Source organism: Marmota flaviventris, chromosome 2 (assembly GCF_047511675.1).
Source record: "Marmota flaviventris isolate mMarFla1 chromosome 2, mMarFla1.hap1, whole genome shotgun sequence".
NCBI lineage: Eukaryota > Metazoa > Chordata > Mammalia > Rodentia > Sciuridae > Marmota > Marmota flaviventris.
Genome location: NC_092499.1, coordinates 16,355,068 through 16,377,954, shown reverse-complemented (window position 1 = coordinate 16,377,954; position 22,887 = coordinate 16,355,068). Strand labels below are relative to the sequence as shown.

At 33.8% G+C, this 22,887-nt stretch overlaps 1 protein-coding gene across 7 annotated transcripts in view; it reads left to right on the top strand.

The window, feature by feature from the left end:
* Spata7 (spermatogenesis associated 7) overlaps positions 1 to 22,591 on the top strand; it is a 33,587-nt gene extending 10,996 nt beyond the window's left edge. For 3 of the 7 annotated variants that reach the window (XM_071607621.1, XM_071607619.1, XM_071607623.1), the window contains 8 exons: positions 4,020 to 4,171; positions 10,783 to 11,252; positions 12,617 to 12,683; positions 13,111 to 13,226; positions 15,167 to 15,220; positions 19,365 to 19,442; positions 21,646 to 21,703; positions 21,957 to 22,591. In XM_071607621.1, coding sequence (XP_071463722.1) covers positions 4,020 to 4,171; positions 10,783 to 11,252; positions 12,617 to 12,683; positions 13,111 to 13,226; positions 15,167 to 15,220; positions 19,365 to 19,442; positions 21,646 to 21,703; positions 21,957 to 22,553 — 1,592 coding nt within the window. In that variant the 3' untranslated portion in view covers positions 22,554 to 22,591. The remainder of the gene's footprint in view (positions 1 to 4,019; positions 4,172 to 10,782; positions 11,253 to 12,616; positions 12,684 to 13,110; positions 13,227 to 15,166; positions 15,221 to 19,364; positions 19,443 to 21,645; positions 21,704 to 21,956) is intronic. The other 4 variants (XM_071607622.1, XM_027931625.2, XM_071607620.1 and 1 more) reach the window with 3 other exon arrangements.
* The last annotated feature ends 296 nt before the right edge of the window (positions 22,592 to 22,887 follow it).

The following is a 22,887-nucleotide window of genomic DNA, read 5'->3' as shown; positions in this document are numbered from 1 at the left end:
AGTTAGTATATTTATATTTTGATAGAACTAATACCATCATTTATCTCCAGAACTCTTCATCTTGCAAAACTGAAATTCTTATACCCATTAAATAATAACTCGACCTCGTAAGGCCCTGGAAACCACCATTCCCTTTTCTGTCACTATGAATTGTTCTTTACTGTCTACTTTGTAACTCTATGAATTGCACTATTCTAATTTTCTCAAATAAGTATTATCCTGCAGCATTAATTTTTTTTTTGCAATTTCACTTAGCATAATATTCCCAAGATTCATTCATGTTGCAGTGTGTCAGAATCTCCTTTTTTTTTTTTAAAGGCTGCATAAAATTCCATTGTTAGCAGGTACTACATTTTATTTATGTCTTCATCGGTTGATGAACACTCTAGTTGCTTCCACCTTTCAGCTGTTGTGAATAATGCTGTTGTGAACAGGCTATGAACATTATGAATAGTGCTTCTATGAACAAGAGAAACAAACATCTCTTTGAGATCCTGCTTTCAAATATTTGAGGGAATATCCCCTCCCCGACAAGAAGTAGAATTGTTAGATCACGTGGTAATTCCATTTGTGATTTTTTTGAAGAACTAACCTCCTGTTTTCTATAACTGCTGCATCATTTTACAGTCCACCAATTTTGCACAGGAGTTGCAATCTCTCCATATCCTCCCCAACATTAGTTTTTCTGTTGTTTGATAGTAGCCATTTTAGAGGGTGTTGACATATTGCCTTTGAGAAAGCCTTTCTAACTTTTAAAAATTTACCCGTAAATAAAAGAAATCTATATTGTATTTCTAAGTTTAGGAATTGGGAATTAAGCCCATATTTTGCCACTAAATTACTATATGACTTTGGATGAATTATTTAACTTCTTTGGATTTTATTTTTCCTACATATACATTTGGATGGTACTGAAAGGTTTGCCAAAGTTCTAGAATTATATTATTCTCATTGCCCGTGGCTTGTTAAGATTACTAGATGATTTGTTATAAATACTATAACTTTGTGACACTTTTCTCCAGATAAATTTTGGCTATGATTTATATCCTAATAGCCTAAGTGATAAACATGATAGTGATATATACTTTAGAAGTCATTGATTTTTATGTGGTGCTGAGGATTGAACCCAGGGCCTAGTGCATGGTAGGTGAGCGTTCTACCGTTGAGCCACAACCCCAGCCCTATAGAAATCTTTACTAAGGAAATAATCAAACAAAAAAATGAAATTCATATTTAAAGATCTGAAGGTTGACATTTGAGGCCTTTGTTTGAAGTCAAGTTGGAAAATGTGTACTAAAAATAAACAGAGGCTAGGGCGTAGCTCAGTGGTGGAGTGCTTGCCTAGTATGTGCTAGGCTTATATCTATGTTCTTTTGTAAGTTTGATCCCCAGAAAAGTAGATCATAGATACATCACAGCCTGTGATTATCTTACTAGTAATCACAGAAAAACTAAAGCATTATAAATTTTAAGCTTAGTATTTTCCTAAGTTAATTATTTAATTTTTGTATAGTTTGAGAGAGGATTTCTATGTTAAAAAATACTAGCCCAAAGTGGCCCGTTCTCAATGGTAAATGAATGAATAAGGCATAGATAAGAATGAGAACTAAGATTAGAAAATGCCCTTTGAGTGCAATTTAGCAAAGATTACAAACAGTAGAACTGGTTAGATCCATCTTTTCTTGTGTATCTTCTTAGGAATAGGTAGGACTTAAGGTGAGCTACTAGACACCAGCTGTCATTCATTGAACACAGTTTCTTGTCAGGATTTATGCTTGGCACTTTATTTATTTATTTATTTATTTATTTCACCTTGGTGTGGTGCTGGGAATGAAACCCAGGGCTTTACTCTTGCTAGGCAAGTGCTCTGCCACTGAGCCACTTCCCCAACCCCGAAGTTTGTTTTCATCCCTTCCGTTCCTTTTGTGTTTGCAACAGACCCTAGTGGTGTAGACACTCATATCGGAAGGAATCTTGGAAGTCAAATAGTTTTTATAGGAGGGAAAAAGTCATTTTAGACAAGAATAGAGACCTTTATGTACACATTTAAAAAAATTTTTTTTAGTTGTAGATGGACACAATACCTTTATTTTATTTATTTATGTGGTGCTGAGGATCGAACCTAGTGCCCCATGCATGCAAGGCAAGCATGCTACCACTGAGCCACAGTCCCAGTCCTTAAATATATATTTTTAAAGATCAATTTGGCCACAGCACACAAGTTATGGGCAAGTCATTTTGCCTTGAACCTTACTTTTTTAATAAAATAAAAGGTAATGAGATCATCTTTAAGGACTCTTCCAGATTTTTTTTTTTGATGATTTTCTTTTAATTCTTTTAGTTGTAGTGTGACATAATACTTTATTGTATTTTTTCTTTTTTTATTAGCTACACATGACAGTACAATGATCTTGACAATTCATACATTTGAATCAAATGGGGTATAATTTTCATTTTTCTGATTGTACAGGTTGCAGAATCACATTGGTCATATTGTCACCTATATACATACAGCAATCATAATGTCTATTTTATTCTGCTGCCCTTCCTGTCCCCCCTTCCCCTCCCCTCCCATCCCTTCTCTCTACCCAATCTAATGTGACACACTTTTTTTTTCTCCTCACAACATCATACATGTATTCTGTATAACGATGAGGGTCTTCTTCCATCTTCCATGCAACTCCCCTTCTCCCTCCTTTTCCCTCCCACCTCTCTTCCCTATTTAGTGGTAATCTTCTTCTCATTCTCTTCCTCCCTATCCCATTTTAAGTCACCCCCCTTATATTCTTCCAGATTTTTAATTTTCTAGTTTTTCTTCTGCATCATATTAGTAACTTTTTTATAGCACACAGACACACACACACAAAAAAAAAACCTGATTTAATATTTACAAGCTTTGAAAATCTAAATCATTTGAATTAAAATAGTTTTACCCAGTTTTCAGTGGAGCAGAGAAGTCTTTAACTATGTGTCAAATCTAATTGGAAAGCTTTGCTCAATTTTCATTCTGGTATTAATTTACTGAGTAATAGTTTTATAAAAAAAGATTATCTTTTTTAAGTTGTGTAATAAAAAACCTGAAAGAATATGTATAGTTGAAATCTTAACTATACATATAAATTACCTTAGTTTGTTTTTTAAGCTTATAGAAATTTTTGTAAAGAAATTCTGATTCAGAATGATTTTCAACTTGAAATTATTTTGTTTACTAATTTGGATTTCTAAATCCATAAAAAGAATGTTAGATTTTTAATTTTATATGAAAATGCATTATCTTACCAATAGTCAACCTTCTATTTAATTTGGAAATTTGACTAGCTTAATCATTACACCAGTTTTTCTTTATACAGTGATATAGCAATTCAATGCCTGACTTAAAGCACACCAGAAAGTGTAAATCCGTTTTCTCTTTGCTTTTTTAAATGAATAGCAGTTAAGAGAAATAGAAGTCAGTTGCCTTCTGATTGAAAATGTTTTTAAAATGTAATGGCTTTTTGAACTTGTTTGTTTTGAGGTCAGGTCTCCCTGTGTTGCCCAGGCTGGCCTTGATCTGGGCTCAAGCAGATCTTCTGCCTCAGCCTCCAGAGTACCTGGGACTGTAGGCATGTGCTACCACACCTGGCTATAACATCATAAATAATTTAACATTTTAATAGCATATGATGCTATTGACAATATATCATTTGGGAAGAAGTCTGGACTAATTGAAACTCTGTATCTGGCAGTTACATAGTCACAAACAACATGTGGAATCTTCATATCTCTATGAATATCTACTAAGGAATTACTTTCTTATACCCTTAGGCTTGCTCACATCAAGTTTATGCTCATTAGTTAATCCTTTTAGAATTTCCATAAATTTACATATTTGTCAATATTTCTCTTCATTCAAAAAACTATATGGATTTTATTTATATAGCATAGTGTAAATATTTTTCGCAAGAAAAATGTATCATTTTTTTTATTTAGTGTAACAAGTCCAAAAATTAAATTTTCTATCTTGTTGCATATTTTTAAAGGTTTGTTTTTCACCTTAGATGCAGACCAACAACGAAGAGAGAAACTCAAAAAAGAATTAGCACGATATGAAAAAGAGTTTAAATTAACTAAAGCTGCATTGCAGACCAATTCTAAAAATAATTCCAAGTCATTTTTTAACACCATATCAAAGGTAAGATTATATTTTTACTTTTTAAAAATTTTTTTATTTGTTTTAATTAGTTATACATGACAGTAGAATGCATTTATGCACTTTGATATATTATTCATAGATGGGATATAATTTCTCAGTTTTCTGAATGTACATGTTGCACTCAGAAAAATGAGAAATTATTTTTCATTTTCAATTCAATCATATTGGTCATGTAGTCACATATATACATACAATAACAATGTCTGTTTCATTCTTCTGTCTTTCCTATCCCCACCTCTCCTCCCCTCCACTCCCATCACTTCCCTCTACCTAATCTAAGGAATGCTATTCTTCCCTAGTGCCCCCCACCTTGTTGTTAATTAGCATCTGCATTTTAGAGAAAACATTCAGGCTTTGGTTTTGTGGGATTGGCTTATTTTGTGTAGCATGGTATTCTCCAACTCCAACCATTTACTGGCAAATGCCATAATTTCACTCTTCTTTAAAGCTGAGTAATATTCCATTGAGTATATATACCACATTTTCACATAATTTTACTTTTTAAGGTGAAACCTGACTTTGTGATAACATTCTGCTGTAGGTAGGATCAGCAAACTTTCACTATCGAGAACTAGATGTTTCATATTTTCCGTGTCTTGGGCCACACAGTCTCTGTTACAACTACTCTGCCACTGGGAAGAGTCCATAGACAATACATAAATGAATTGGCTTAATGGTGTTTCACTAAAATTTTACTAACAAAAAAGATGGTAGGTGAGCCACAACCCCAACCCCCATTGATTAACTCACTTAATTAAACCAACCCTGTGTTCCTAGAATAAGTTTGGGACAACCTTACCACCAATTAGCTAGTATATTTTAAGAATTATATCTGTGTTGATGAGATTGGTATATACTGTTTTTCCCACTGGGCTCTCCATAAGAGTTTATGTAAGATGGATACTATTTCTTGCCTGTTTGAAAAAGTGAAGCTATCTAGTCCTAGAGTTGTCCTTGAGGGATGGTTGTTAGTTTCAGATTTAATGTATATCATAGATGAAGAACTATTTTATTTCTTTGGATGTGTGTGTGTGTGTGTGTGTGTGTGTGTGTGTGTGAGAGAGAGAGAGACAGAGAGAGAGAGAAAAGGAATGTACTTGTTTCATTTAAATTTATAAACATTGCCCAACTACTCAGAAGACTGTAACAAGAGGATCACTTGAGCGCAGGAGTTAAGAGGCAACCTGTGCTACAGAGAGATTCTTTCTTTCTTTCTTTCTTTTTTAGTTTTAGGTGGACACAAAATCTTTTATTTTTTACATTTATGTGGTGCTGAGGATCAAACTCAGTGCCTCATGCATGCTAGGTGAGCACAATACCACTGAGCCACAACCCCAGCCCCTCCTCTTTCTTTTTTAAATAAGGTTTTTTTACTAGAAAAGTATTGCTCAATAATTAGATTTTGGAGACAATGTTTTTTAAAAAAATTATCCTTAGAGGGGTGTGTGTGTGTGTGTGTGTGTATGCTTAAAACAGGTGTATCGTCTCATTGGGTGTTTGATTTTTTTTTTTAATTGATCAATTGTGAAATTTAGAGATGTATGTGATTCATTGAGCAGAAGTTTCCAAAGAGACCATAGGCATTCATAATCTTGTTATACCTTATATCAGAACTATAATTGCAATTTATATTATTAGTTGATGGCTTTTCTGTATAAACTGTCAAAAACTACTAGTTCATGAATTTATAAATGTACCCAAATATTTTAATTTCTGCAGGTTTTGTTTTCAGAGTGTAAGAGAATAAAGGAATTGTTGAAATGCAAAAAAAAAAAAAAAAAAAAAGATGGTAGGTCAGAGTTAGAGTGCCAGCTATAGTTTGCTGACCTTGGCTATAAAGTTTTTTGTGATTCCCTTTAAACTCTAATTTAAAAAGTCCTCTCTTATTCCTAGTTTACTAAGAGGTCCCTCCCCCCCCCGCCCCCCCGCCCCCCCCTTCTCATGAATGGATGTTAATTTTTTCTAATGTTTTTTTTGCATCTCTTGAAATGATTTTTCTCTTAATCTGCTAATGTAGTGAATTACAACACTTTCTCATGTTAAACTAACTTTGTATCCCAAGTATAAACAGAACTTGTTCATGATCATGACCTTTTTGTACATTGCTGGATTCAGTTGCTAATATTTTGTTTACGATTTTGGCATCTGTTATTGACATGGGCCTTTCATTTTTCTTTTTTTTGTTGTTGTTGTTGTTCCTCTGTCTGGTCTATGCTATCCTATAAAATAAACTGAGCACTCTTCCGTCTTTCTCTGTATGCTAGACTAGCTTATATAAATTTGAAATTACTCATTCTTTGAATTTGGTAGAACTCAAAATTTACATTTTTAATTTTAAAAATTTCAGCATCTACAAAAATAGAATAGGTAATGAACCCACATGTTCCGTCACCCACATGCTACAACAACCAGCTTGTGGCCAGTCTTCCATTATCTGTGTTCCTGCTTACTGCCTCCTTCTCAGGTTATTTTGATGTCAATTCCAGATACTATATAATTCTACCCATAAACATTTCAGTATATATCTAAAAGGTAGACTTTTTAAAACCATAACTATAATACCATCCTTATATTTTAAAATTAATAAGAATCGTTTAATATCAAATATTAAGTATTGCGATTTCCCCCATGGGCTCATAAACATTTTTGTTAGAAGTAGTGTAAAATTTCAATTAATTGACAAGTTTTTTTAAATTCATAGCTTTCTCTCCCCACTATATTTTATCCTTGTATAATTTATATATTAGGGAGGAAACTGGGTTATTTGTCTTGGCTTATGATTTTTTTGTGGACCATTAGATAAGGCAAATTTAGGTTGTGGTCTTGTGTGGGGATAGCATATGACTTCAAGTTCTCAAATGTCAGTGGTTCCTTTCCACTTACTGCCAGGATTCAAGATAGGTCAGTTTCCTTGTTAGTCACCTCACTGGGGCACAGCCACTGAGAGTATCCCAGACATGCACACATGGGCTGGGTCCCTGGGCATTGTTTTCTACTGCTAGCACCCATGATGTGGTAAAATATTGCCTGTCTGGCAAAAAAAAAAAAATAATAATAATAATAATAATATATATAGAGAGAGAGTACTTGGTAAGCATGTACCAACTACTATATTTATTTTCCAGCTCTTTTCATTGCAGATGCAGATGTGATTTATCAGTAAGCAGAGAGAAAGATTAAGGGTATGTGTGACATACTAATGAGTCTGGATTTTTGCCCCTTGATTAATATGGGAAAGCTATAGAGCAGTTGTGAGGCTACATCCTCATCATACACATTGTACACTTCATAAAGATAACACTGGCTACAGTGAAGGGTGGGCTAATTATGAGACAGTTGTAGTAAGCTGAGAAGGAAAGTTAAGACCTAATCTTAAAGCAGTTAGACAGCACAAGGAATACATTTAAGAGATATCAGAAAGGAGAATCCCCTGACCTTGGTGACTGATTCAGTGCTGTGAAGGGCAGGAGGCAAGAGTTAAAGAGATTCCCAGGTTGTTGACTTGGGCACCTAGGGGAATGGCAGTATGTCATTATTGCAGTGGTGACAGCAGGATGAAGTGCGTGCAGGCTTCTTCAGGGGTGGGGATACCATAAGGTACCAGTTCACTTCTTGGGACATGTCTGACTTGAGGTGCCTTTGGAGCATCCTAATATATTCAGTAGATAGCTGAATAGATGCATCTGTGTTAGGAAAGAGATGGGGGCTGAAAATAGATTTGGGAGTCATCAGGGGAGCAGTGAATATGATGATAACCCCCCACCAAGAATATTTTCTAGATAAAGGACCAGAAATAGAGCACTTCCTTGAGAATAAATCTGCTCTATGTTCTGTAATATAATTTGCCATCTGGGAATCTGTCCATCAATGTTTGACTCACCAAGTAGCTTTTCATTTTTAGTGGATGTATTTTTTAACTGAAAATTAAGATATTTCTATGCTCCAACATTTTGAATATAAATTAGTAATTATATTTCAAGATAAGAATGGGGTTTATTGAAAACAAAAATTATATATTTCAATATGTCTATGTATTTTTATGTATCTATTGTGTTTATAAAATGTAAAGAAAATATATTACTTATATATTACATTTTTATTGTCTGTAAATGTTTTCTATTTGTTTTTTTCTTTAGCTCCTATAAACCTATACCTTGTTTGCCTCCATAAAAGTTTATTTGTTCTTTATATGTTTTATTGACTTCATTTAGAACTCACAGTAATTTGCTTACATTTTTGATAAGCCTTGAAGATAAATATTCTAGACACATTCGGATCATTTTAAATTATTAGTTTGAGCCATATATTTTGACAATTTGATGGATTTTTTATTAACAGACACAACCTATATTCTCTGAAAAAACTGTTATAATTAAAAAGAAAATACTCACTGGGCTTTGTGGCTCACGCCTCTCTAATCCCTGCGACTCAGGAGGCTGAGGCAAATAGCATGGCAAGTTTGAGGCTAACCACAGCAGTATAGTGAGACCCTGTCTCAGAATTTAAAAAAGGGCTAGGATGTAGCTCAGTGGTAGAGTGCCCCTGTATTCTATCCCCACTACCACAAAAAGAAAAATGAAAGAGGAGGAAAAAGGGAGAAAGGAAGTGAGAGGAAGGAAGGAAACACTAGCTTTGGCCTCTGGATGTCAGGGCTGTTTACACACATGAGATCTTTTCTTCTAATTGCCATACTCCTGGGCTACTTTTCTTCTCACACTGACCCACATGCAGTCACTTTCAGGACCATTCTAAGCCCTTCCAGACTTCCACACAGACTCATGCACTACTTAGCCAGGGATCCAATTCTACTCACACTAGTGTGGCACGTACTTTGTGCTAGTAAGACTAATTGAACGTCATGTGGGTATGTTCTCTATTTCTGATAAATATATGAGACATTTTTAAAGCAGTATAAAAATGCTTTCAGTATAATTTGAGAAAAAAGTTATATATTTTTTCCTAAATGAAGTATGTAACAGTGGGAAGCAAGAGGAATTCATTTCTTTTATAAAAACATAATTTAAACTTTTTGCAAAGCAGCCTTAGATTTTCAGATAATTTGTATCCATCCTATTCTGAACTTGAATTTATTCAACTGTTTAAAAATCTGACAGTTGGAAAACCTTTCTATATTATTTCTTCTGACACTTATCACTGAAAAAGATTTAGTACTCTGTTGTTCTATAATTATAAAAGCGGGTAGGTGTTCTTGATATGCAAATGTGATGAGTACATAAACTGTTTAATGATTATTAGTTTACATAAATTCTGAGTCACAAGAACAGTTTACAGCAGATTACATCAGACTATAAGGGTGACATAACAGTGAGTGATTAGATTACCACCAGACTTTTGGGTCTATTGACATATAATTGGTGAATTCTTCTATGTTTTCAGAACTTTACGATGATCTGCTATTCAATATGTGGTGAATTTACTAGTATATTACATATTGCTGTGCGAATATCTATGTAAGCTTCTGATTATTATAACTAAAAGAAACAGTTATAACCTCAAAAAGCAGATTAATACAGTTGATTTCATGCTGTGTTCTTGTTTCCAAGGAAAGAAAAAGTAGGAAACAAGGTAGAGATTGTGAGATATGAAAATTCAGAAAAGTTTTGTGCTTTCAGTCACTTCTGAAGCAATTTTTTCCAGCCCATATCAAACAGAAAAAGTATATTTCTATTTCTTTTTCTTTTCAGTGTGGAAAATAAACCCAAGGCCTTGCATTTGGTAGGCAGATACTCTATCACTGAACCATGTCCCCAATCCTGTATTTCTATCTTGAAAAGACTCTCTTTGGTAGTTCATTTTTAGTAAAAATCCACTACTGATAAGAATTTCTTACAATAATTAATGCCTTATTCATTTCTGTTTGCTCTGACCTTACCTTATTCTATATAAATAATTCCTATGATATTTAATTAATAGCCCTGTAGCATTTTTTTCAGATTGTACTTAGAATTTTCTTTCCAAGAGCCAAACTCTTTGAGTATATATGCTGTAATGTGATCCTAGTTTGGGAACACTTTTTAAAACTTTTTAATGCTCTGGTGATTCAAACTTGAATGCCACAATACTTACTTATTTTGGAAAGGAAAAAAGGTGACATGACCTATTTTAGAAAGTAGTCATAATATCCAGTTATCTGCAGTTTCTTTACTTAGAAACTGTTAGCTGACCTGTTCATTACTAGAAAAGAAATTTAAATCAGGTTAAGATTCCTTGTGCTGTAAAAAAAAATCTAAAATTATATAATTTTCAAATAAATTTTAGAAACAGATGATACATGGTAAAGAGCTTAGGTTTGGCCTTGGTTTGAATCTGTGAGACCCTGAACCTCAGTTTCTTCATTTATAAATAAAGAGGGGATAGGGATTTAGCTCAGGGGTAGAGTTCTTGCCTCATGTGTACAAGGCTCTGGGTTTAATCCAAAAAAAAAAAAAAAAGAGGCGGGGGGGGGTTATAAATTTACCACTGTTAAAAAGTTGATGTGCAGAATAAATGAGTTATACATGTAAATTAATCAGGAATCCCCAACTATGTGAATTTCTAATGCAATTGACGACTCAATCAAATGTTCTTAGCCCTCAGGGGAACCACAAGACCAGAATGTGTTAATAGAAGAAATGAATGGATCTCCATCCTTTGAGCAGTCACTCGTACCTTCTTCAGAGGGACTACACCTAAGTCTACCTAAGTCTGATAAAAGCCTCATGAATGGTGTTGAGAACTCCAGGTCCTCCCCGTCCTGCATAGATTATGTAGCTTCCAGTCCCAGGAAGCCATGCTCTCGAAACATGTATGGCAGAAGGCCCAGGAGCACATTCCCAAATTCCCATCGCTTTCAGTTAGTTATTTCAAAGGCACCCAGTAGGGATCTTTTAGATAAACATTCTGAACTCTTTTCTAACAAACAATTGCCATTCACTCCACGCACTTTAAAAACAGAAGCAAAATCTTTCCTGTCACAGTATCGATATTATACACCTGCCAAAAGAAAAAAGAATTTTACAGAACAGCGAATGGAAGCTGAAACCCAGACTGAATTAAGCAGGTATGGCACGTCTGAAAATAAATTAATTAAGCCATATTCTTTTCTATCCATTGTGTACCTTATGTGCCAGACTGAAGGTCTGGTGAGACCATTTTGATTGTAATGAAATTAATGTGACTCTTCCCTATTTTTTCTTTTTTTTTAATATTTTTTTAATTGTAGATGGACAGAACACATTTATTTATTTATTTATTTATTATTTTTGTTTGTTTGTTTCTTTCTTTATTTATTTTTGGTGGTAATGGGGATTGAACCCAGAGCTTTGAGCATGAGAGGCAAGTACTCTACCAATTGAGGTATATCCCCAGCCCGCATTTATTTATTTTTATGTGGTGCTGAGGATCAAACCCAGGGCCTCACATGTGCCAGGCAGGTGCTCTACCACTGAGCTACAACCCCAGCCCTGACTCTTCTATATCTCATTAGATCTATCAGAGGAATTGTTTTTAAAAAAAAGAAAGAAAGAAAGCTGTTAATCTTGTCGAGTTCTTTATAAATATGAATGTTACAAAATTTAATTTATTATTCAAACAGTTCTAGAACTTTTGTATGCTTTTAATTATACTTTCAGAAAATCCATGTCATCAGACAGCATTTGTGTAAATATGCATATTGATTCCTGTTAAAAGAGGCAAAACAATGGCTAGGAGAGGATGTAAAAGCAACCCTTCATGCAGCTATCCCTGTGCAGATACTCAATCTTATGCAGCAACAACAGCCCAGGATAATTTAGGCAATTGGTATAATGTCTGGAAATTAAGTATGATTTGCCTCAGTAATGGTTTTACATACAGTAATGCCTGATAAATATTCATTAAAAATTTGCCAAATGATTAAAGAAACAAATTTTATAATATTACATAAACAGTTTGATGCTAGTATTTAGTTATTTTAGAAAATAAAAAGCTGACTAGTACTCTTTCATATAGATATTTATTCAGTTATCTATTTATCATATAGATAGGAGGTGCAGTAATATCAGATGATCTATATATATTAAATAAAAATTAAGAAATTGAATCTCTGATAGAACTTGCCAAGCAGGGGAGAACTGAGGAAAACAAGTGTATTGTGTCCTTTTATGATTATGTTTATGAATGTTATATAGATAATAGTCCCCTTGTGATTGTTCTGTATATTTGGCTGAAATCTAGCTACTATTCAAAAAAGTAGTGGAGTTTGGGGGTGCACATGTACTCCAAGCCCCATATCTATTTTCTGATTATATAATTAGAAATTACACATTTTATAAGAGTAGGTAAATGGATCTCGTTCTCTTATGTTTATTTTTTTATAGACAGAAAAGCCTTTTATAGTACTTATACTTTAAAAGAATAATAATCATTTCTTTTTAAATATTACAGCTTTAATTCTGATTTTGATATAATTGAGACTAAGAACTTGACAGATTCAAAAGTCAACACAAAGCAGGTAATAAATATAAGATCTTTTTTGCGTTGCCACATTTGAATTGCAGATGCTTTAATCTCTCAATATATAACTATTTGGAATATGACGAATAGTCTCTTGGTGGCACTTGTTGTATAAAATATAGCCAAAAAGTAAAAGGTGTGCCTATTTACAGTCCCCTCTGAATGGCCAGATTGGTCCTGCCGAATCAAGGAAAACATTTGTTATTAGCATATAGATGGTTGGTTGTCTGACTGCATAGACAGATGGATGAATAAAATCACTGAAGTATTGTTTTAAAAAATGCAGACTTGGACTACAAAAGTTATAGTGCTTTTACTTTTACTGGATATTTCAGTTCATTTTCCTTGAAATTTGCTGTATTTTATTTCTACTTTCATAATGCACCTTTGGAGCAAATTATTTATTCTTTTTATTACATTCCCAGGCATCTAATTACATGACGTATAGCACCAAAGAAGAAACGACCCCTTTACTTTTACAAGGGAATGACTTAAGGTGGCACACTGTTAAAGATGGTACTCTGCAGCCTTCTTCACAAAGGTAACCATTTACAGGAAAATTATTTTTGCTGTCTTCATCTAATTATTTTTCTGTATAACAGACATATAGTATTTACAACATAAGTACTATAGTTATATGCTTTAATCTCTTATAAGATTAAGTAGCAGAAGTAGTTTCACTAAAGAAGTTTTACAAAGTTAGGTGCTAAATAAAGGTTTTAATGAACTGATTTTGTTTGTGTATTAATAAAGGAATAAAGGACACTAGTATATTGTTTGTTATCTGTATTCATATAAAAAAGGATTTTCCCCAAGACAGTTTCCTGACAACTGGTGTTAACCAATTTACATGGCATCAGTAAGACTGAAGAACCTGACCATTTGAGGAGTCATAATTGATGATTTTGAATAGCCCTATATGCTACTGCTTCATCTGTCCCTGCTATGTGGAGGCACTCTTAAGGAAATACTGATCATGTTTAGTAATTGCGGAAAACTAAACCTAAACAAAAATTATAGGAAGCAGGTGTAGGGAACCTTTGGTAACCAGTTTCAGTTATCAACTGCATTTCCAGTGTCCAAGATTGGATATGAAATGAAGTGGGTAGAATAAAGGAAAGAGTGAAGATTTTAAAAGGCAAGAATGAGTGATATGGGGTTGGGGTTGTGGCTCTGCATTGGAGCACTTGCCTAGCACATGCAAGGCCCTGGGTTTGATCCTCAGTACCACATAAAAATAGATAGAATAGGAGAAGATAGAATAGGAGAAGAAGATTAACATTTAACAGGGATGAGAGGTGGGAGTGAAAGGGAGAGAGAAGGAAAATTGCATGGTAATGGAAGGAGACCCTCAGGGTTATACAGTGGAGGAGGTAGAGAGAGAGGAGGGGAGGGGAGGGGAGAGGTGGGGAGGGGGGAGGGTGGAGGATGGGAAAGGCAGTGGAGCACAACAGACACTAGTATGGCAATTTGTAAATCAATGGATGTGTAACTGATGTGATTCTGCAATCTGTGTATGGGGTGAAGGTGGGAGTTCATAACCCACTTGAATCAAAGTGTGGAATATGATATGTCAAGAAATTTGTAATGTTTTGAACAACCCACAATAAAAAATTAAAAAAAAAAATAAATTAAAAAATAAATAAATAAAATAGATAGAATAGAGGTATTGTGTCCAGCTACAACTAAATAAATAAATATTTTTCTTAAAAAAATGAGTGATATGTACCAGAGCAGAAAGAAAGTACATGCCATCCCCTCAGGGCCCCACTTCTCAAACTCAGGTGTTTGCTAGGAAGATCTCACCTGCTGAGGCCACTGGGGGGGGGGGGGGGGGTTCACTGTTAACCTCTCTGTCCTTGAAATTCCTAGTGCTTCAGCACACATAACTTAATATTTATAAGGTGCTCTTGAGCTAGTCTGAATTGAATATAAAGAATGATTGAAACAAAGAAATATGTATCTTTTCTAATAGTTTTTATATAAAAGAAGTAATATAGTTTATATATAAAAGAAGTAAAGTATTATAATTGAGTATGCCTGAATTTTAGGACCTTGAAATTAATTAATGGTAATATAACTGAATAATGACAGTTTATTATGACTAGCTTAATAAAAATTTCCATAGGAAAATGTTTTCAGCATTACTTATCGTTAACCTTAATCAAATTGTCATTGTATAAGGGAATTGCCATAGTGTAGTTTTTAAAAGGATATTGAATTTATAACGAGATTGTCAGTTTAAAAATCTGTGTATACTACTAGCTAACATTAACTTTGGCAAGTTACTTAGCCTTTTTGGTCCTTGGTGAATTTGTTAGTACATGGGGAAAATAATCCCTAAACAACTAGGTTTTTTTTTTAGGAAAGATTAAATTAAATCATGGATATGAAAATGCTTTAAAAATTCCAAAACATAGGAATACTTATTGTATGCCCACCAAAATGTTTTGCTAAAATATTTTAACTTTTTCTTTCTAGGACAGCGTGTCAGTATACCATGAAACTTCCTTCAGAAAATAAAACCTACTCCAAGTAAGATATTTTTAACCTCTTCATTTTGCTTAGTTGGAATCAAGAATTAAGAATCACAAACTGCCCGCTCCTCCCCATCCTATGGTGCATGCCTGTAATCTAAGCTACTATGGAAGCTGAGGCAGGAGGATTAAAAGTTTTGAGGCCACCTGGGTAATTTAGCAAGATCCTGTCTCAAAATTTTTCAAAGGGTTTTGGGAATGTAACTCAATAGAAGAATGCTCTTGGGTTCTGTCTCTGGTTCCAAAAAAGAAATTAAGAATCACAGAAGCCATTATAAAATAAATCAGGATTGAACACTAATCTCTCTTACCACCTGTTTTAGATCACCATTCTTATAATACCAGCTAAATTTAAGAAAATCACTAGAATTTCTGAAATAACTTTCATTTAATTATCTCCAGTAGAAAGTTTTCCTTGGGGCTGGGGTTGTGGCTCAGTGGTGGAGCACTCACCTTGCACATGCGGGGCCCTGTGTTCGATCCTCAACACCACATAAAAATAAAGAAATAAAATGAAGGTTTTGTGTCCAACTAATAAAATATTTTTTTAAAAAAAGAAATTTTTCCTTAAGTTAATAATAGCTACCATATTTTTTTAAATAAGTGGTACTTATAATTATTGTTTATTTTGTAAATTAAAATAATAAGAGTTTTCAAGAAATACATATTTTTAGTAGTTCAGGATGCTATTTTCTTTTAAGAGAGAGAGAGAGAGAATTTTAATATTTATTTTTTAGTTTTCGGCGTACACAACATCTTTGTATGTGGTGCTGAGGATCGAACCCGGGCCGCACACATGCCAGACGAGCGCACTACCGCTTGAGCCACATCCCCAGCCCTTCAGGATGCTATTCATAGAGATTTCTAACTACATCAGTTCTTTGCAGATATTATAATTGTAGTTTTTAATGTTGTTAAGTTACATTTTTAAAGGAAAATAATCTATTTATTCCAAAACTTGGCTGCTTTTAAGCAAGCAAAACCCTGTGATTCAGTTTTAAAATGAGCCTGGTACTGTGGAATGTGCTAGTAATCCCAAATTAAGGAGGCTGAGGCAGGAGAATCTCTTGAGCCTAGGACTTTGAGGCCAGCCCGGACAACATAGACCTCATCAAAAAAAAAAAAAAAAAAAAAAGTTCTCCCAGAGAGCTTCTTAAACTCATGAATGAATTCAGAACAGTAGCAGTATATAAAATTAACACCCATACAATTGGGATCAATTGTTTTTCTATACACCAATGATAAGTCACCTGAAAAATATTCCTCAAAAAATATAAACATTGATGTCACTTAGTTGCTAAGAAACCCAAAATAATCTATCTAACAAAAGAAGTGAAAGACCTCTACAATGAAAACTACAGAACACTAAAGAAAGAAATTGAATAAGATCTTAGAGGATGGAAAGATTTCCCATGCTCTTGGATAGACAGAATTAACATTGTCAAAATGGCTATACTACCAAAACTGTTATACAGATTTAATGCAATTCCTATTAAAATTCCAATGGCATTCTTCATAGAAATAGAAAATGCAATCATGAAATTCATTTGGAACAATAAGGAGACCCTGAATAGCCAAAGAAATCCTTAGCAAGAAAAACGAAGCAGAACATATCACAATAGTATAATAGACTGTGTATTATACTACAGAGGGCTAGGGTTGTGGCTCAGTGGTAAAGGACTTGCCTAGCATGTGTGAAGCACTGGGTTCAATCTTCAGCACCACATAAGAAGATAAATAAATAAAATAAAGGTATTGTGTCCACCTACAACTAAAAAGAAAAAATTATACTACAGAGCCATAGTAACAAAAACAGCATGGTATTGGCACCAAAACGAATATTCAGACCAGTGGTACAGAATAGAAGACAGAGACAAACCCACATAAATACAGTTATCTCATACTAGACAAAGGTGCCAAAAACCTACATTGGAAAAAAAGATAGCTTCTTCAACAAATGGTGCTGGGAAAACTGGGAATCCATATGTAGCAAAATGAAATTAAACCCCTATCTCACCCACACAAAACTCAACACAAAGCGGATCAAGGACATAGGTATTAGACCAGAGACCCTGTGCCTACTAAAAGAAAGGTAGGTCTAACTCTTCCTCAATAAGACTACCAAAGCACAAGAAGTAAAATCAAGAATCAATAAATGGGAAGGCATGAAACTAAAAAGCTTCTTCACAGCAAAGGAAACAATCAAGAACATGAATAGAGACCTACAGAATGGAAGAAAATCTTTACCACCTGCACCTCAGAGCATTAATCTTCAGAATATACAAAGAACCAAGAAAACTTAACACCAAAAAAACCAAATAACCCAATTAGTAAATGGGTAAAGGAACTGAACAGGCACCCCTCACAGAAGAAGAACTACAAATGGTCAAAAAATATATGAAAAATGTTCAACATTTCTAGCAATTAGAGAGAAGCGAACCAAAACTACACTGAGATTTCTTCTCACTCCAGTCAGAATGACAATTATCAAGAATACAAGCAACAATAAATATTGGTGAGGATGTGGGGGGAAAGGTTCACTCATATATTGCTAGTGGGACTGCAAATTGGTTCAACTACTCTGGAAAGCAGTATGGAGATTTCTCAGAAAACTTGGAGTGGAACCACCATTTGACCTAGTTGTCCCACTCCTTGGTTTATATGCAAAAGACTTAAAATCAGCTTACTACAGTGATGCAGACACCTCACTGTTTATAGCAGCTCAATTGACAATAACCAAGCTATAGAACCAACCTAGGTTCCCTTCATCAAATGAATGGATAAAGAAAATATTACTCAGCCATAAATAAGAATGAAATTATGGCATTTGCTGGTAAATAAGTGGAACTGGAAGATATTATGCTAAGTGAAATAAGCCAATCCCTGAAAACCAAAGGCCAAAAGTTCTCTCTGATATGTTGATGCTAACCTACAACAAGGGAGAAGTAAAGAAGTTTATTGGATTAGACAAAGGGGGATCAAGGGAAGGGAGGGAGGATGGGAATAGGAAAGACAGTAGAATGAATCAGACATAACTCTCTTTTGCTCATATATGAATACATGGCCAGTCCATATCATGTACATCTACAAGAATGGATACAAATTGGAATGGTTGCATTCCATGTATGTATGATATATCAAAATATACCCTACTGTCGTGGATATCTAAAAACAACTTTAAAAAGTTACTTTTTGGTACAGTATTTTAATCTATTATCTGATTTTCTTATTAATTATTTACCTTATATATACTTATTCGGTAATTATTTATTGAGTATTTTTATACTTGTTATTTGTTTCTATTAATTCACTAATTTCAGCTAATTAGTATTATCACTTCCTTATAATAGCTTCTAAAATATAGTTAATCTCAAAAGATAGTATAATAAAGAAATATGTCTAAGGGGCTGGGGTTATGGCTCAGCAGTAGAGTGCTTGCCTCACACGTGCAAGGCCCTGGGTTCTCTCCTCAGCACCACATAAAAATAAATAAATAAAATAAAGGTTTAAAAAAGAAAAAAAAAAGAAATGTGTCTAAGTATTTATAAATCACTGTTGCATTGATGTTCACAAATTTGCCTATTAGATTCTTTTCTCCTCAAGCATTTTGAGAACATAGCAAATTTTTCTTCTTAGTAAATTTCCCAACCTTAATACAAGTTGCTTCCTCTGAGCAGAAAAGGACTTCATAGTTAAAGCTCCTTCTTCTCTGGACAGCTTCCCTTTCCCTCCCACAAGGGCTTTGAGGGATGCATCTCTGCTGCTGGACATGGTCAGGAGCCAGAGGAAATGCAAATACTGCTCAGATAAACTTGCTCCCAGTGGAGATCACATCTCGTTGCCCTCTTGCCCTCGGTTGCTCTCTTTTTTTTTTTTTTTAATTCTGCTTATTTTTCCTATTGTTATATTTTCCTCTATTATATTTCCTCTGTATCTTCTCACTTTTAGTAAACACTTATCTTTCATAATTTGAGAAAGTAAAAATATGTTTTATGATATTCCTCTCAAGTGATATCCTCTCCAGTGATAATTAATGGAAGTACATTTATAATTAAAGAGCTGTTTCTGACTAGATAGCCATGTTTCCTGTAGTTTTCAGAAAAAATAAGCAATGATTTTTCTGTTCTGCATTGCCTTCCCAGTGATGAAGAACTGTCATATCTGAGTTTCATTGAAGATGTAACAGATGAAATTTTGAAACTTGGTTTATTTTCAAACAGGTTAGATTTTTAAAATTGTGTTATGCCAGCTGAGTTGCATATTAAATGTTTTTCATACGGTGTTAATTTCTTAGTTATTTTCATACATTAAGAAATGAAAAAATATATTGCTTCTCAAGATATTATAATTGATAGCGAGTTATAGAGAATGTTTAATTCATACTCTGGGGCAAATCTACAGTTTGGGTGAATTATAGAAAAAGAATGAAGATTTTATTCATTTAAGTATTATTATATCTCTTGGTTATAGCAAACTGGTAAAATTTTTGCTTCTTATTTACAAAACTGTATAATCCCATTTTACTAATCTGAAATTGTCATGAGAATCAAAAGCAAGCATTCTTATTACAACCGTTACTACTTTTAGATCTGATAAAATAAGAACAAATTAAAAGCTAGATTTGCATACTGTAAGTGAAATGGAAAGTTTGCAAAACCAGATGAGGTTTTGCATATCTTAAGGAAATTGAGTGTCCTGAATCTAGCTTGAATATATATATATATATATATATATATATATATATATATATATATATAAAATTTATTGGCACTAGGGTCTTCTTGATTGTGTAGCATAGGGGAGGACCCTAATACACATTCTCCATGCTTTCTCAGTTATAATTGTAATTTGCCAAGTGCAGACATTTCTAGTGAGTGACTTCTGTCCGTACATCAAATATTTTTAAATCAAAGCCAACATTTTAATTATTGGAATAAAAAGCTATATCAAAAGGACCCAAGTTTTCTGGCAGTAATTACTTCTCATTTTAAGAAGTTGGTTAAAAAAATATTGCATAATGGATATAGAGTTTTAGATTTGCAAGATGAAAATGTTGTAGAGCTCTGTTTTCAAACAATGTGAATATATTTAACACTACTGAAATGTACATTTTAAAAATGGGTAAGATGTCAAACAAAAGTTTGCATATAAAAGCATGTGTATTTATGCTTAAAATTTTACATTTTCTGGCTGGGGATATAGCTCAGTTGGTAGAATACTTGCCTCACATGCACAAAGCCCTGGGATCAATCCTCAACACCACAAAAAAAAAAAAAAAAAAAAAATTACATTTTTCTTAAAGATGACAAGACTATTATAGCATTTTAAAATAATTGCCCCAAAAATGAATCTACCTAAATGTTGAATAGTAAAGGTTTGGTTGAATGAATTGCAGAATATTTATTAGAGTGAATTCTGTTCAGCAATTAAAAACAAAGTGGTAGGCCTGGAAGTGTGGCTTAGTGGTGGACACTTGTCTAGTGTATGCAAGGCCCAGGGTTCCATCCCCAGCACCATACACATGCACAGAATTGCAAAAGTAGATTTATTGGTACAGAAAGATCTTCAAAATATATATAGTTGAGCAGAAAAAAGTAGGTATCTAAACAGTATTTATTGTTTTATTCCAGTTTTGGTAAAGAAATATGCAAGCATAGAAAAATGCCTAAGCATGAATATTCCAAAATGTTAACAGTAATTATAAAAAGTAAAATATAGGTTTCTTGGACTTTTAAAACATTATTAGATGATTTAGAACTACCAGCTCTAAGGTTGGCTCATAACTTTCATGTTAACATAAATCAGTTGTTTTTTGAGGAACCATTAACAACCATTAATTTATCATTAACGAGCATGATGTAGTCAAAAGAATAAATTCTGTGGAGCCTGTCACATCTTGGTTAAATCATCCTAATGGCTTGAGTCCTAAACTATCATCTTAGTGATATTGTTTTCTCATCTTTAAAAACCATTTTGACAATGCTGTTCTTTTCCTATAATTGGTCAGAATTAAAGGAAACATGATTATTATGTGTCTAGCACAAATATCTAGCTCTTTGTGGAACTTGTAGGTGGTAACTTAAGTTTTTATGTGGACTGACGATCAGTAGAATTTTTCATGTATAATTTAGGAAGCATTGTAAAATAGCTCTGTGAGGGGATTTTCTTTAGGATTTTGTGTGTATGTGAAAGAAAGGGAAGGAAAAACTTCTAATGCTGCATGTGTGGTGGAGAGAGCCTTTGGGAGTGAGTGGTTTCCTGGCTTCCAAGCTGGAGAACTTGACAGTGTTAACAGAGAGGGATTAGTCTTTAGCTGCAATATTTTCCAAAATATATTTTCTATCTTTCAGTAGTTTGGGTATTATGTGGCTATTTTATGTTTTCTCATTTTAAGACATTAACATTTTTATTTATCATTTTTAGGTTTTTAGAACGACTGTTTGAGCGACATATAGAACAAAATAAACAGCATCTGGACGAGGTTTGTCTTTCCTTAGAACTTCATTAGAATAATTCTAATACAGAAATTTTTATACTGTCAAAGAATGCATTAAAACCAAGCATTTTTTCCCTTGCACTTTTTGTGGGGGTAGCGGTGGGTGAAGCAGGGGCAGTAGAAAGGAATGCATTAACCCTGCTGAGATGAGCAGCCTCACAGACAAAAGTTATTCAATTTGATTCGTTTAACTGATGTGATTACTCTCATAATTACGTTATTATTTTCTTAATACTAGGGGAAAATGCGACATCTGCTGCATAGCCTGAAGATAGATTTGGGCTGCACATCTGAGGACAATTCAGTACAGCTAAAAAATGGCAATATGTTGAATTTCCTTAGGACTGTGAATTCAGAACAAAATGAATTAAAAAATGAAAATGTTTCAGTAATTCAACAGGAAAACCAACAATACCGAAAAGCTTTAGATATGTTATCATCTGCACCAAAGGATGAAAAAGAGATGTTCTCTCTATCGGGTGAATTTTTCTTACCCGTCTATAAATCAAAGTATTCAGAAGGGGTTATAATTCAGCAGGTGAATGATGAAACAAATCTTAAACCTTCAAGTTGTGATGAACACAATCCAAGTATTTCAGACGATTTAATAAACCAGGAAACTTCTGTGTGTATCATTGAAGGTGATAGTGACACTGAAAAGGTTGATAGTGACACTGAAAAGGTTGATGCTTCAGATGAATTATGTTGTCTTAGCACATCACGCTCCCAGCCTGTGCAGTTCTCTAGTGTCAGAGATAACCGTAATCATGACAAGGAGTTATCAGTGCTTAAAATCATGGAAATGAGCATTGAAGACTGCCCTTCGAATGTTTGACCTTCATTAATAAATGTTCCTCAATGCCAGTAACCCAATATTTGTTCTTTTTTCTCTTTTTGGGGTAAAAAATGGGAGTTCATAACCCACTTGAGTCAAATGTATGAAAGATGATATGTCATGAGCTTTGTAAGGTTTTGAACAACCAATTAAAAAATACATTAAAAGATTTCTGTATTAGCTTTCTATTCTGCATAATGAATTACCATAATTTAGCAACTAAAGCAGGTGTACGGGAGTTATACAAGGGTGTACACCCCAGAAGTTGGGAGTGACTGGGGTCACCTGAGGATTTGTCAGCCACAATTCCTAAAATTGCTTTAAAGAGAAACAT